Source organism: Gymnogyps californianus, chromosome 14 (genome assembly GCF_018139145.2).
Source record: "Gymnogyps californianus isolate 813 chromosome 14, ASM1813914v2, whole genome shotgun sequence".
NCBI classification, from domain to species: Eukaryota; Metazoa; Chordata; class Aves; order Accipitriformes; family Cathartidae; genus Gymnogyps; species Gymnogyps californianus.
In genome coordinates, this window is record NC_059484.1 from 4,125,005 (window position 1) to 4,141,340 (window position 16,336).

The 16,336-nt window shown below is 36.5% G+C and overlaps 1 protein-coding gene across 1 annotated transcript in view; it reads right to left on the bottom strand.

Moving 5' to 3' along the window:
* The window catches only part of DOCK2 (dedicator of cytokinesis 2), a 202,482-nt gene extending 195,667 nt beyond the window's left edge, over positions 1-6,815 (bottom strand). The window contains exons 1-5 of the mRNA XM_050905599.1: positions 6,752-6,815; positions 6,005-6,088; positions 2,967-3,007; positions 1,585-1,640; positions 1,330-1,426 (exon numbers count right to left, since the gene is read on the bottom strand). Coding sequence (XP_050761556.1) covers positions 1,330-1,426; positions 1,585-1,640; positions 2,967-3,007; positions 6,005-6,088; positions 6,752-6,815 — 342 coding nt within the window. The remainder of the gene's footprint in view (positions 1-1,329; positions 1,427-1,584; positions 1,641-2,966; positions 3,008-6,004; positions 6,089-6,751) is intronic.
* Positions 6,816-16,336: the final 9,521 nt, after the last annotated feature.

Consider the following 16,336-nt stretch of genomic DNA (forward strand, 5'->3'; position numbering starts at 1 on the left):
AAACATTATAGAAGCAATTTACTTCTGTATGAGATACTGATAAGAGCATGCTGGGAACAACATTTGATTGTGGTATTAACACGTTTAAGAGAAAAGTGAGACAATGCACAGAAGTCCCTAAAACAGTTCCAGGTGTCATTCACTGAAGCAAGAAAAGTTTTAATTGTTGACTTTAACAAGACGACAACTAAGAAGTGACATGTTTCAGAAGATATATTAATGAGAAAAAACTACACCATATTCAAGATTTCTTTGCCGCAACAGAGAAAAAGCAAAATCCAATGGCTGGGATCCTGGAGCAGTCAGTGCAAGTTGTTGAAACAGGTTATCCATTAGAAGAGACTACTCGGGCACCAGAGAATTCACCATCTTGTGATGTTTTTCCAGTCAACACTTTAACCTAAGTCCGACGGCCAAAAATTCATAAACAAGTCACTAGACTCAGTAGGGATTCATGTAGGGTTACAACATGCAAAATACCTATGATTATGCAAGTGTAAAAATTAGCCTTCTATTCTTCAAATTTTCTCTCTCAGATAGTAGTCCAAGGATAGGTATAATATTATAAGAAAGGTTTGGTCTCTGTATAAAGGATAGTTGAGGCCTGCAAAAATATTTCAGGTCTAATTAAAATAAAAAGATAATTTTAAAAAATCATGAATCACCTAGACAGTTCTGTACTACACTGTGGGCATTACAAACATATACAAAAGACCACCATGACTACAGGTTGCTTTCTTACCAGGAACACAGATGCTGATGCAGTGGCCATTTTAACTAATACCTCCAAATTCATTGCACTTTTATGTATTGGTAAAAGTGCTCACAGGAAGAAAAAAAGTTTTCCCCAAGATGGAAAAAAATATGTTTTTCTTTAAGAAATGTAAAATGAAGATATTGAAAGTAAAAAGACTGACTTCTTGAAGTTGCCAATTGTTAATAGCTACATGCTCCCAGTAACCCTTGAACAACTTTTGTTGTAGCATCCCAAGAACATGGTGAAACTTTTTCAAATGCATCTTATGTTCGATACTCCTATCTTGAAACTTGTCAACTCTATAAAGAAAAATTATGAAAAATTTATCATGTACAGGATACTCAAGGTTGAAACTAAAGGCATGAAGTTACACCACTCCTCAGCAGTAAGTCAGCCTTCTAATTTAAAGCCATTGAAGAAAATGGTAATCATCTAAGCAGTAAAGAAGTAATTTCTTAAATCCCCCCAGATCCTGCCCCGCATTTAAGAAAAGACACTAATTTGAACAAGGCCTCAATATGCATAAATAGGACTAATTAGCAGGCCACACATGGCATGCAAAAATGTCATACCACATAGAGCTGTTTCCAGATGCTTCCCCATTCCCAGAGAGTAGTGGTAACTTCTTGAACTAAAGGAATTTCAGCAGGTATTGTATTTTCCGTATGTCTAGGAAAGAAGAAAATCAAACACAATGAAAGTGAAAAAGAGTATCTGAGTTTCATGGGTTTATATTATAGTTACTGTGTTTAAGGCATAGAAATGCCTTAAAACTCATTCTTTAGCAGACAAGATCCTTAATGTAATAAAACAGTTAAATTCAATACCTTTTCTTTTCAACAGTAACTTCCTTGATGTGGATGAAAGATTTAGGAAATATTCCCTGTTGAAGGAGGGGAAAAAAAAAATACAATCCACTCTTATTCTCCAAGAACATTTAAGTAACAAATGAGAGCTTCCTAAAACCCACTTCTATATTTTCTTCATAAAACTATGACTATGAACATAAACTGTAATCTCCAAATTAACTGCTGCCTATCTAGTTTTCTGTCCAGCTAGATGCATTTCTGTTTGACAGACAAATAATAGATGTTTTGTCATATCCTTTTCTGCAAATATAGAATGCATAGAGTTACATTTCTTCACAAGAAGAACGTAAGAAACAACAGGTAGAAGTCTGGAGAAAACGATTATGCATAATTACCACAAATAATTATTCATTCCTCTGTCTTTTAGGATGTGCAGTCATTAAGCAATGAAGTGAAATAGTAAATCAAGCACCTAATACTTCCAAAAGGAAACTAAAATATTTTACTATCACATACAGTTTGAAAACAGACACAAATTAGTTGCTCTAGAGTTAATGCAAGTTATTGCTAATACCTACAAGCCATTGAATACAAAATAAGAAAAATGAGAAATAGACAACTTAAGACTGTTCTGATTTTTTTCTGATGGCATATTTGCTGCCAACAACTGTCCCTCTGCTCCCCAGATATCCCTTTTGAAGTGGCTGTGAAGATTTTATACATCCTTTTTCCAGGCTACAGAGAAGCAACTTCCAAACATTTTTACTATAATATAGGCATGAGTCTCTAACTCCAAATGCCTTCGCATTGCTGCTCCCTAAAAAAATCTGATACTAAGAGCAAGTTTGAAAAAATGCTTTTCTTCTAGAAAAGTGCATTTCAAACTAAAAAGTAGTTTTCTTGCTACCTAACTCAGGAGTTGTCATACCCAGGGTAAAAACTATTCATTTGTGGCTTTCCATCTTTAGGTATAAGAATACTGACTTTTTTTTATTAATATGATTTTTGTACATTAGAGATCTATTTAAGAATTTAAGCCTGATGGGAGTTGTTGAGGTTGAATGTAGCCTAAAGAATCCTTAGAAAAAAGTGCAGAAACAGACACATCTAGCAGTAAATTAACTCAAAAAGTTATTTCAAATGTCTTCATCAGTCTGTTAACCTGGAGGCACAGTAATTTTTTTCTTCATTGATCTGCTTCTCCCAGTCCTCACTTCTAATATTTACCAACATTGTCCAGGACAAATGCTGATCATTTTATTCATCTTGAAAGGAAAGCGAATGGAAATAGCTGACATCAGAGATCAGAATACGACTATCTGATAAGAGGTACTAAAAAACCCACTTCAGGAGTTGATTTCTTAAAAATAGTCTCATAGGAATGAATAGCATGATCTTACCTCTGATCCTTTATGTCTTACTAGATAACCCTTGTACCAATCTAAAAGGAAGAAAGAGTGCACTTAGTATGACAGAATATATGCATAAAAAAACATATAATAAAGTCATGGGTTTTATTTCATGTAAGAACTATCTAGCATAGGATGTTTAAAAATTAATAGTTACTTCAAAAATACATAGATGAAAGTGAATATCAGGAAGCATATTTAGCATGACTTGCACATTAGCAAGTATGATTATATGGTCTACTTTCAAGTCTTGCATAGTAAGTACAGATAATCTTACACAGAATTTAATACCCCCACACTCACATAAAAAAGGTAGGATAAGCTGTTTTGTAACATAATATATTCACACACACATATATCTCTCTCAACCAAGATCACTCATGATACTGGATAACCCATGAAGCTCTTCCAATTATGTTCTAGGTAAAGTATTAATCCAATATAGGACATGGTTGTTATATATTCATCTTCCTTGAAAGTAAGCAGAGTAAGCCATCTTTCTGCCATGAGGATTTACAGCTTTTGGACCCAACTTGAATAAGCAGCTTCCTAGTGTAAAGTTCAAATTAGAACCTCAAGAAAATGAAGGGCTTCTGCTCCATTCATAACTAGAAACCCCTTCTGAAAGAAAAGAGTGCAGTATTGCAGTAGTGGCAATTAAAATACTAATTCAGACTTTGTTCCATCTATGCCTCAGTTAAGTCACAATAAACTTCTACAAAGAACATAAAATGAAGAGTTCAACCCTACTAAATTACAGCAGAAACCACGTCCACTGTGCACACATTCCATCGTGAAACATTACCTGCACAGCAACAGTATTCAACTCTGTTGAATACTTCTATTTCACCCCAAAGAATGCATTTTTTGACTAAAAGTGTACATTTTCTGACTATAGTTTCACAAACAGATATGATCTCCTCCCTACCACCTTTTCTCTCTCACCATTTCTAACGCAGCACAGGTATTTCAGCCATGCAACAAAAGCATAAAAAAAAATCCCAGACCCCAAACAGTACTGTGAAAAAGGCAATGTTAAAAGTCACAGGAGAATCACTGACCTCAAAGAAAGACTCAGGACAGGGTTTTTTTCAGGTTTTTCAGCACTGGGATTTTTTTCCAGTATCTTCTCAACAACAGAATTCCAACTTCTAAAACTGAATTATTTGCACATAGTCTCCAATTTACAAGCAAATATGTATAATCTATTTCATCCCATTTGCTGTGACTGCACATGTATGTTCTGTGCATATATTTTGTGCATGCAAAACAAACTAAAATAGCACGTAAAATGAGTGCAGAAAAAAACCTGTTACTGTTGGTTACTCTTCAGCCGCAGCTGGCAGCATATTTTTAAGATACCTGATAAAAGATGAACTTCCTCACTTGCACAATACGAAAGATTCCACTTCTTCATTGACAAAACGTATTTCATAAAGCAAGCTATGACATAACGTGTTAAGGGCAGAAGATTCAGAAAAGACTTTTAAATAAAAACTAGCCCCATAAGATCACCACTCAGCTTTCTAGGCTGGGCTGATGACCTGACAACAAATGTACCACAGGAGTCAAACCTGAAATGCTTTTTCTGCAATTAACAGAGACAATATAGGGATGAGGAGGTTTCTGGTTTGCCAATGTATTTTTTCTTAGCCAAAGCGTTTAGAATGGAGGCTTAAAGAATTATGAAGACCTTTCATTTTTTAGGAGAGGACATGAATCATTACTCATGACTTCGAGAGATGCATCTATTGACTAATAGTCTAATGAGTGACATCAATATTTTCACTGATGCTTCGAGATATCGAATTTCTCTTACAAATAGAAGAAGGAAAAAAATATGCTTCTGTGCTCCAAAACATTGGAGGTATGGTTTCTCAGGCACTCTTCTCTCAAATACTTTGTTGTTTCCATGCAAAACCACCTAGAGCTCTATGAAGTGGAATGGTCTGGGCTCAAACAGCTTCAGATTCTTTGCAGCCTTATGATCACAACATAAAATGTCTTTCAACACTGAGCTGTCTCTATAACTGCATAATGCAGCAGTTGGCCTTTCTCTTTAACATAGCTACAGTTAATAAGACACAAGTGACAGACAGTGGAAGTCGGTTGAAGAAGATAATTTTACAATACATTTTGCAAATCTTGAAGCACTTTACAGGTTTTTTTAAACTCTTACCTGGTCGAGAGCATCACTGCAGATTGAAAATGTTACTATTACAATGACATTTGCAGATACCTAACTGTTGAGTTAGTAATAGTAATTGCATCCTTGTTGCTTTATACAAATAAAAACTTTAGTAGTTCTGGCAGACTTGGGAGAGAATTCAGTCAGATTGTGAAGGTACAGATCAAATCAATATGGAGGAATACGCTATCACTACAGTACTGACAATTAATTCAACTTCATAAATGTACAAAATGTTATGTTTGCTTATTCTTCTGCTACTTGTATTTATTTTATGCTTATGCCAGTTGTTCAGATATCTCCACATACTGACTACGTAAGTTTGGATCAGCATATTGACTATCTGTCATGCATGACTTGACTTGGATGTCTGCTGTTAGCATGTTCCGTAAGTTGGTTTTCAGAAATGTTTTTACCATGCTGACCTACAGACTACTTTAACATACTAGAATTCCATATTATACTGTAGGATGACTAGGGTGCTGAATATCTCCTAGCAACAAATATTTTGTTTAGAGGCAAAAATGTACTCCATTAAAAATTCAATCAAATCTAATGTAACTTTTATCAGGTATATTACAAGCTGGCATGAACTTCACAAACTCTACATTCACCTTGATGACTTCCTCATTTGGTAATGGCTTCCCAAACAAACCACACGTACTGTAAGATTTCTGATTTTGGCTCTCCAAAAATGAATAGGTTCTTCCTCAAAATAGAACACCACCAATACAAATAAGAGCATTAGACAACTACTTAACATAACACGGGGAATTGCTGTGAAGTAAAAGGATTAATTTATTCACACAGAGAAACCTATAGCCGAAGGCAACTGACTTACCTTCACAGGACTCCAAGATATGGACCACATCACCAATCTGTAGAGGTAGTTGTGGTATTCCTGTGCCTTTGAAATTGTATATAGCTGAAAAATTAAAGGACAAGACCACTGTTTTTCAATACAGCCATACACTACAGTTAAACTGAAAAACACACATGGTTATTAAGATTCTGATACTAGGATAAATACACTAGAATAAACAAACAGAACCATAATTCTATCAAGAAGCTTCATCTGTTACCATTACTTAATCTCTTTTCTTGTGAAAATGCAAAGGTGTTGAAAATGGCCAGTGCTGAAAACAAAACACCCCAGCATATGTATGAAAACAAGCTATTCATAGCAACTGCTCTGCACAGGATTTAAGAGCACTCATTTAGATGCAGGTCTTCAATATATACATGTTGATTGTGCTGGAGAATTGTTAGTCTACTGGTCTGACTAAGAATTTAAGTGCACAGTTTACAGAAATTTATGGAGACGCTAGTGAGAAGGGGCAGAGACGCATATGAAAACTGAATTTACTGAATTCTTTCCTGGGTTTAGATGTTTCATCTTAACATGAAACTGTGTTTTATATGGAAACAGTAGAAAGTTTCATAATTTTCTGTATTTAATCACTCTGAAAAGAACACAGGAGCAGCGGATTTTAAAAGTGTTCTAATCAGAAGCTTATCTATATGTGGTTAAGAAACAGCTAAGTTTCAGACAGAATTCAAGAAAATAAGCTTCTTCACTAGTTCTTACATTCTAGGGCTACAGGATGTGGGCTGCTATGGTAAGCATTTGTTTCTGTATATTTTTTCTTCATGGGCTTGGTTATAGACTTTTACAATAGCATTACAGAGTAGAAGTGGTTATTGAAGCTAGTATCACACAGGGAAACTGACTAAAATACGTAAGCCTGAAACCACAATTAAACTGTACAAGTAGGAACAGTATGCTAGCTCCTAACCATGACCTCTGTTGTGCAGTGAAGATATCAGTCAGCAGGGTTTTCTTCCTTTTCTCATGACAGTGTCCCAATCCATCCAGACATACAGAGCATCCAAACTTGCAGTATTTTGGACTAGGGGAAAACTGATCTAGAAAGCTGAACCTACCTTCAGTATATTCCTGCATTCCTTTTGCTCCCCCCTCCAGGCTTCAAAAGCAGGATATTCATTTCTGCTAGGCCAAAATGTATACTAATAACACATTTTACTTAAGGTTTTTACTTAAAATTATGTTTAAAGTCTCAAATTAAATTGCCTTTAATGAAAATGCCTAAGGTAGGAGTGTAGAGCTAAATAGATTGATCCTCTTACTTTTTCAAGTGTTCCATTAATTGTGTTTCTTGTTTCTTTTGCCATCATTATATTCATTATATTTCTGGAACAGGAATTAGAAGGAATTTCAGATTTAATTAAGAGGCTTATTGGACCAAAAATAAGTTCTTGTTTTTGTTGACATGAAGAGGCCTTCCCACCAGTTCCTCCTCCTGGTTGGGTAGAGCAGGGCTTGAATCATTAAACATAAAGGGGGAGAAAAAAGAAAAAAACCACAACTTTGAAGTGAAGCTCTGCTGTCCAGATTCAGCCACGAGAATCTTGAAGATACTTCCTCATTGATCCTCAGAGAACTGCCTTAGCTCAACAAAAAATTGAATTTAAGTAGTAGATACGTATAGTAGATGTGTAGTTATGTTCTGACTGGCTTCCTTTCATTAGTCTTGACACAGATTTCAAGAAATGGAAGGTGGCAAACAACCCTCCTAAGTTATCATGACAATTAAAGAGATGTTTCCATTGGAGTGTTGGGGGGGGGGGGGGGCGCTCTTACTGTTTTCCTGAAATGTCCATACAGAATAAGATTACCATTGACCAGCATATACTTCATATTTCAAAATAGGCACTGCTCTACTTACAGTTGTATTTCTCTCAAAATACAGATGCAAATTACTGAGTCGTGTATTCACATTGCATATTGAGTTTGCTCTCAAAAACTTCATTGAACAGCAATTAATATATCGACAAGTGCAGTAACAAACTGACAAAGGAAGTGGCTACATCAGCTAAGAATTTCTAAATGAGTAAGTGGAAACTTAACGAGAGAGATTTTAGTGTAGAAATTGGATTGTTTGGTAGGATGACAAATTCCTTTACAAAGTTTTAAGCTACAGACCTATCCAGACATTTTATGATAAGACATTATCTCCCATATACCGTTGCAAAAAAACTCTGTAAACAATCAAACAACCTAATACCATCAGTTACATCCAGATGTATTATCTACAGCACCAGACAGCTTAACTATCACATCTGCTAATTTCTGAATTATTAACTGTGAACGAAAATTGGACTATTATATCCAATTAGATCTTCTGTCAGCTGTAACTGATATCATTTCCCTTACAAACTGTGACCCTCTTACATTGTGAGTATCACCTCAGAGTTCACCAGCCAAGAGGAGGGTTCCCTTTCCTCCACCTTCTGTTGAGATCTTCGAGGTTGTGTCAGTGTGGTTTTGTGCGCACAAAGACATATTTCATTTATTTTGCTCTTCAAAAATAGTATATGAAAAACCTGTATGGACTTAAAGGGTTTTGGTAGGATACTCACAGCAGTTTTTTAGTTTTTTATTTTGTTTTTTTATTTTTAAATAAACTCTCTGGCCAGTAGAAATAAAGGCCCTTTCAAATCACTCTGAAGAACTTTCTGCCACTCCACTCCCTGGCATCCTCTATCCCAGCCGGAAATACAAAAGGAGACAGTATCCTCAAGGCACAGAAGGTGGCCTGCTTGAAGAGCTCAGTATTCATTCTAAATCTCAATAGCAATTACTGACCTCAGGAGCAACTGATGTCATGGCAATAAGATTAGTGGGAGAGATTTAGACAGCATATGCCCTCCCCAGCAGCCAGCATCAGGCAAAGGTGTTCCCATCAATAGCATATCTGTACACAGATGCTGTCAGATTCTCCCAGAATAGCACAGAGAATGCCCAGAACTCCAGCCTTAAGACAGCGTTCCTAAATATGGACTTTACAGTTCATTGAGAATACAGTTACCAAATTTCCCCCTAGATCAGCAAAGAATAAAACCTGTCTTTTTAGAGCTCACCATAACCTCAGTGGTATTTTTATAGCAGGACACACACACGACACACAGCAAACAAACAAACAAAAAAACCAATGCAAAACCCCCTTTGATTCCAGGTGTTTGTTTAGCTCCTTCACGAGATGAGCTGAAAGCCAGCACACCACAGCAACAATATCGCTTCAGAAAGCAAGCCTAAGAAATACCAGGTGAAACTGCTAACATAAAAGATTTCTCCAAACTGAACTCTGCTCAAGCACAAGTGGGCTTTGAATTGTACCTCAGGAAGATGGAAGTGATTCCCATCATTTCCATGAAGCATGCCCAAAGAATCCTTTCTTGTTCAGCCAAACAATACATGCTGTAAAGACACTTAGACTAAGAAGCTTCCGTTTCTAATTCTGCTATCACTCTCACACATTCAGCCACCCAGAGCATAAGTGAAGACATCTACCAGTGTTCATCCCAGTAGCAAAAAATGAGTATGAAGGCTGAAGACAATTCCTATGTTTCCATTTAATTCCTACGTATCTATTAAAGCCAGAGCTGTCGGATATGATATGCACATTCCCCACACTAGATATATACGTGTGTATGCTGTTGAATATATGCATGGCTATGAAGCCTGTTTCATTAAGCCACATAGGTATGTACATGTTTTCCAAAGCAGAGTAATGAAAATATGTAGAGGACATTTCTCTTGACATTCCAAGACACAAGGTAAATGAAACAGTCACTCTGTTCAGAGTAGGATTCCTGTTAAAATATAAATTCAAACAACCACAGATTGAGACAGAAGCACAGTTAATATTTTATAATTTAAATTATATGTCCTCAATTTAGAAGATGACAAGTGGAAAAAATAAAAAAAAAAATCATACTTTGTACCTCATTTGGGAACATTCACACACAAAACACTCTAGAAAACTCACAGTAATCCAGGTAACAGAATCCCTTCCTCAAAGAGCTAGATTTCCTCAGTATTCATGTACTTTAAAAACCCAGATTCTTGCTATTCACATGATTAGACTATGAGCTAATGCAAGAAGGGAATGGTGAACAAGGAAAAATCCCACAGACCTGCAACACTGAAGCCATTTATTATCCTAATCTTCCTACCTGTCTTCCTTGCCTGTTTTCCTTCATGTGAAGTCCCTGCCCTGTTCTTTATAACAAATACAAGCATTACTTTGTTTCATTTTTGAGACTCACCTTTTAGTAATAAGCCATGTTTCAAGTTGGTTTCCTCCGCTACTTTCCACCCTTCCACTTAAACAGAATTTGAAAAAAAAAACTTCTGAGGTTTTGCTGAACCAGCTAATTTCACTTTACCATAATAGGAGGAGTATCTGAAATGATTTCTATATAACAACTCATAAAGTGTTTTGCATATTCAAACAATTTCTAATGAATAGCCTCAGCAAGAATCCTGTTCCATTTTATTTTTTAAATATTATAGCTCTGCTTTTATGAGTAGTAATGTAAAAGTAGTACCTTCTTCCCTTACAGATCAATTCTTTGTGCTCAGTTACCATTTTCTTCTCATGAAAACAGGGTGAAATTACTCTGCAAGAACACTGACAAACCTCACGTGAAAATATTATGCAGTCCTAACAGGATTTCTTGACTACTGGAAAGAAACCTATAAAATTTGTGTTCCAGTATTCCGAGTTAAGGTTCTCCCCTTAAATCTCGCAGAGCAAGTGTGCTATAATGAACATGACATGGATGCGGTTCTACTGAATGTTTCACAGGTCAGAGACATGCACCAAAGCTCAAGGTGGGTTAGAGGCTAATTTAATTTATTGCAAATCATACTCGGCGAAGGGTAACTCTTCAGTTCTCGGATAACAAACTGTTATCTCAGATAACAATTGAATACAGATTTCTTCACATGCTTAACCTTGGGGCCAGATGGAGGTTTTAGCTGGACTTGAGCTACTTGCTTTCCTTCTTAAACACAATAAAGCCAGTATAAGAACCAGGAAGTTCTAACGTACTCAACTAGTTATATGAAGATATTGTTTCTGACTGTACCTTTTTGTAGAAAATAGTAGCATGGTCATTTTTCTTAGAAGTCTTTATGAAGAATAGAGTATTTAACTGTGCTTTTTCCTTTTCATGAAAGATTGTGGATAAAGAGATTCCTTTCCCAGCTTTGTCTTCATCCTCAGTTTGCCTTCTGCAGTCAGTTATGCTTCACAACACTGCTGTTGTTCCCCAAACAGCTAGAATAGTCTGTCGGGTTCAGGGGCTGCATTTCATGAAGTAGGCAACCTACCCTGAACAAAGCTATGCCTCCTTTACAGCTCAGTCTACATAGTTTTCACATAGATGTAAAATAATTTTCAAAGGTCTTCAGCAGATGAAATCAGACAAGCCAGTCACAGCCCTTTGCACTCAGGCTGAGCATGTGCTTTTCTACAGTTTCAAAGAAGTCACCCAGTCCTCTCCTCCCCCCAACTTATGCTTCAAATCGACAAATACCCATTTTCAGATTCAGCAGTACAGGAGTAAATCTGACACTTGAATTTAGAATGCCAACATAGTATTTCACCAGCTCATAACTTTTTCACAAATGTGATAGTTTCCTCAAGGTCTGAGATTTCAAACACTTTTCATCTTGCACATTACTAGGAAACTGTCATCCAAAAGCACTAGCCTACCATGACTTTTCTGTCTTGTACCGTCCATAGAAGTAGCATACCTTTATGCTGGGAATGTTTCAAGACTAAGAACAAGCTTCATGTGTAAAATCAGGACTATGGTTTCCAAGTGCAAAGCTGAATATCAGCTACCTGGAGTATCCTATTTAATTAAAATACAAAAGTGGGCACATAGCCTACGTTCTAGCATAACCAGGAATCCCAGCTGGGATTGTGTGGTCTTCCAAATCTACTCAGCGTACTACTGCTCATCCAAAGGTTGGGCCAAACACTCTCAAGCTGAAACTCTGCTCATCAGTGGAAACTGAAGGCATCGGGCATGCTTCTAATAAAAGACTTAGAAATTCAACACGAGAATGATTCATCAGAGACTTGAAAACAAAAATTTCGGAAAACATAGAAGACAAAATAGCTCTATATGGTCAAAAACTTCCAGTCTGTATTATTCCAAAAGCTTGTCAACTTTCACAGACTTTGTCTCAGTAGATTCAGTTTGCCCATATTTCTTGATTTTCCTGAGACGCAAGAGGCATGGTTACAACAGACCTTAAATTCAAAAAGCACTTTGTGACTATAGGTGTCAATGCCCCATATTCCAGGCCTCATTACTCCATGAGTTTCCTATATTTAAAATTGAGCACTTACACTATTTTTCCTCCAATTTTTAAGAGCATAAATTTATTTAATTTCCAAAAGCCTCTTTGAACACCCTTCCAAAACTAAATCCTCAGTGTGACTATTTCCATGATTGGGGGGGTGGGGGTGGGGCAGGCGGGGGGTACGGGACAGGGCAACTGGGGGTGCTATATGTGTGTGTTTGCTTGGGGGTTTTGTTGTTTTGGTTTTTTAAATTATTATTGGGTGAAAGTCTCCCACTATTCTTATCAACTTATATAATGAAAGAAAACACATTTAGTTTCCAAGATAAATAAAAGAAAATAAAACAGATTGTGAGCCAACAGCTTGGCTAAGAAAAGGAACTCCCGGGTATAAGCTATAGCTTATTAAATTTGTAGTTATCTATTAACTTAAAACAATTATGCAAAAGCAGAAATGGAACGCTCTCTACTGAAGACAACCTACAAGAAAGTTACGTGTGTGAGTACTTACATAAGTAGTATTCTATTATTGTTAGAAAGTCCATTTGATTGTTGTTCTCATTTTCCCTATTCTGCTTTGCAACAGACTAAACCGCAGACATTGCTACTATTGTGATTTTTTACATACAAGTATAAAAAGTCTTATAATACAATGTTTAACAGAAAAACCTTCTTTAACCCAGGAAACAGGCTTACTTGGGGTAAGCAGAGAAACAGCAAGTGGTAATACTATTACCACACATGACGACACAGCTTACAGAGATTCTCTTTTACATCAAAATCACATATGTGCTTATAGCGTAGAACAGCAGAGGAGCAAGCACAGGATAAAGGAAATACCACCAGGTCTGCAGTGTCAGTTCTCCCCAGTGACCTACTCTAGATCTTAAATTATGATATTCTGTTTTGAACTTCCCATTGGAAAGCACAATCATACCTACCCTTCTTCAAGGAGCAGTTCAATATGCATAGAGGACACATCTAAAACAATTTGTAGAGCAGTGCAATGATCGGTTATGGCTATGGCAACTGCAGTAGAGGGAATGGGTATTCAAAGTACGTATGGCAACATTAAAGAGCTACTGTTATTTTCCAGTTTTGAAATGCTTTGTGTCATGGATTCCTTAAGATCTGATACCTGCCAGCCACAAATTTTACAAACTAAATATATTTACCCTAAGCCTCACAGCCATAAAACTTAAGGATTTCTATAAACAGCAGGCCTAATCTCATTTGGCCTGTTATTAGTCCTGCACAGGCAAGGTTGTACAGTCTTTGTTCTTGAGCAAATTACTTCATGGCTAACCAGGTTTACTTTTTTTTTTTTAATGCATACAAAGGAAAAGGTATCATCTTTGAGAATTATCAGAGTGTAAAGCCCAAGTCTATCTGCTGCTTCACAAACTGGATATATCACTTTCTTTACCTATTTAAAGGAAATTTACCAAAGCTTTGATAAATTTGTTGTCTGCTTTTAAACACTAGCAAAGTTCCTTAAAGATACAGATAATCAATTGCACCATTTCTCATTTGGTGCACTTGATAATCCTTTCTCATTATTCACACTCTCTGCAGATTTCTTTTAGTCAAACAGTGGCTGTTTGCTTCCTTGAGCTAATCTCAACAGTAGGTCAAGTGCTAACTGGCTTTTTCTTAATTTGCAGCAGGAAATTAATTTTAAAACCTTGCAAACAAAAAAAAAAAAAAAAAAAAAAAGGAGTTTTATTTTGCCCTTGTCTTCACTCTTCCTGACACAAAACTACCACTGATGTCCAAAATGCTTATATGACAGCATGTTAGTCTTTCAGTTAGTACTAACCCCTAGTCCACAAGTTACGGATCACTGTGCTGGCACCTGGAAACTTTCCAAGTCTCAGGACTCCTCACCCACATGATACAACAGGTTGCAGAGTATTCAGTGAAGTGACGAACATGAGTAATCCGAATGTGTCTTTCGCACACGAGCAGTTGTAACAATCAGACTTCTTATGCTAACAGACCTTTTTCAAGAATTCCAGTCTCCATTGTAAACTCAAATAACCAGACTGAAGGAGACAACAGTCTTATCAGGGAGATGGGTGAGAGAAGGAGAAGCAGTATTTCTAGCAGACCACTTTTCAGAAAGCAGTACCTGTACATAGTAGTGATTGCACTGATACCACCCTACAAGCTACACACAGTACATACTCACTCTAAAATGAGAGTGCCATAGTTGTTAGAGCTGACAATATTTGAAGAGCAAGAGCATGGGGCCACCGCCAGATCAAATAAAACCTAGTCCTTCCGAGTTTTTAAAAACTCCTGAATTTGTGTTGTCTGTATGACAGTTTAAACTTAACAGTATTAAAATACTGCCATTAAATGGTATTTTCTATTATTTGCTTTCTTTTTTATGCACTAAAGTAAGTGTTCATAAGTGATTCAGTTAAAAGCTTACTATTTTGAAATAAATATTCTTAGATCAGAAGTAGAAAAGACTACTGCTATACAAAATTGCATATTCTGAATATCGTATTTTAAGTCAGTGCGGTGAATTGTTCAATCAAAATGCATTGTAGTCTTCATGAAAAACTTCACTGGGTGGTCATTAGTTTGTGAAGTAATATATTTCACAAGATGGTTTTTATTATGTGTGGTTTGCTGTACCTTTTAAATACCATAGAGACTACTATATCATACTAGCTTTTTGTACACTCGGTGATCATGTCAGCTATGAAGTTACAAACAGGCAAAACTTCACTGTAAGCAAAGCATGGCGGGCTGACTGTTGAACAAAGGACAGACAGGTCACAACTGAGGGCCTTTTCAGGGGACATGCATTGGTCAGACCCAGTAGGTCGGTCCACTGCAGGGGTATGTGCAGAAAAATCACTAGCCTATATCACACTTAACAGCAAGTCAGGTTATTTGGCCCCCATAACATTAAAAATTATAGTGCAAGAAGAGCAAGCTTTTTTTTTTAATTACATGAAACTCACTCTGACCCAAAATGCTCCCTGTAAAAAGCTGCTACAAGTGAAACTTGTTTTATATTATTCCTGTGAATAAGATTAGTATCTAGTACTTTTATCCATATGCAAGATAACATCCATCACTAGTATATAGAGACCACATCCAACAAATCCAGTCATGTTGTCCCAAATCAATAGCTTCCAGAAAAACAAGTGTAAAAATAAAGTCCTTTCTACTATTTCTAAAACTGAAACAGAAAATATTTACAGCCTTTATTTTGTAATACAAACTGCCACCAGAACAGGCTACTTCCATTTCACAATCCTGCCACTGCTGCACATGGAAGTTGAACAGGAAGACGTTCTTTTCCTCTTATTAATTCCTTGATGATTCCTTTTATTTCATGAAGCCAGTTGGGTGGGTTTTTTTGGTTTTAATGCATATCGCAAAATATTACGGCCTTCTTAAAATAAAAAATGTCTTTGGGGATTCCAGATTAATAACTCTGCACTAGTAGGTAAAATAAAACATAAAAGTACAAGATTAACTGTCTTCTGTACTGAGAACCTGCAGTTAACTTCAGCAGGACACTTTTTCAAGTGCTTCAGCTTTGATTCCCAATTTTAAGGCTTTTTTTTAAACAGCAATTCAGTCCTTTATGCAAGTTAACATCATTCATTTTAAGAAAAATTGATGTTGAAGATGACTTTCCTTCCAAGAAGTATTACTTATCAACTCACATACAGGTTCTTCTGGAACACTAACCTCAAGTGACGGTCTCTCAGAAGCAACTGCAGGATTCCCCTTCCCCTACATTTGTTCCCCATAACTTCTAGCTGCTACTTGTTATACAACACATACTTATTCAATCCGTTTCTAAAATATTGAGGTGGGAAAAGCTGCATTACTGTGAGAGTTCAAGATTTGAGAGGGGTGGGTGTGTGTGGTGGGGTGGAAGTGTTGCATCTCCCAAGCTGACACTCGTGTACTTCGTGTCATTTTGTTTGAAAGATTAAAACTTTGTACGCATTGATCATT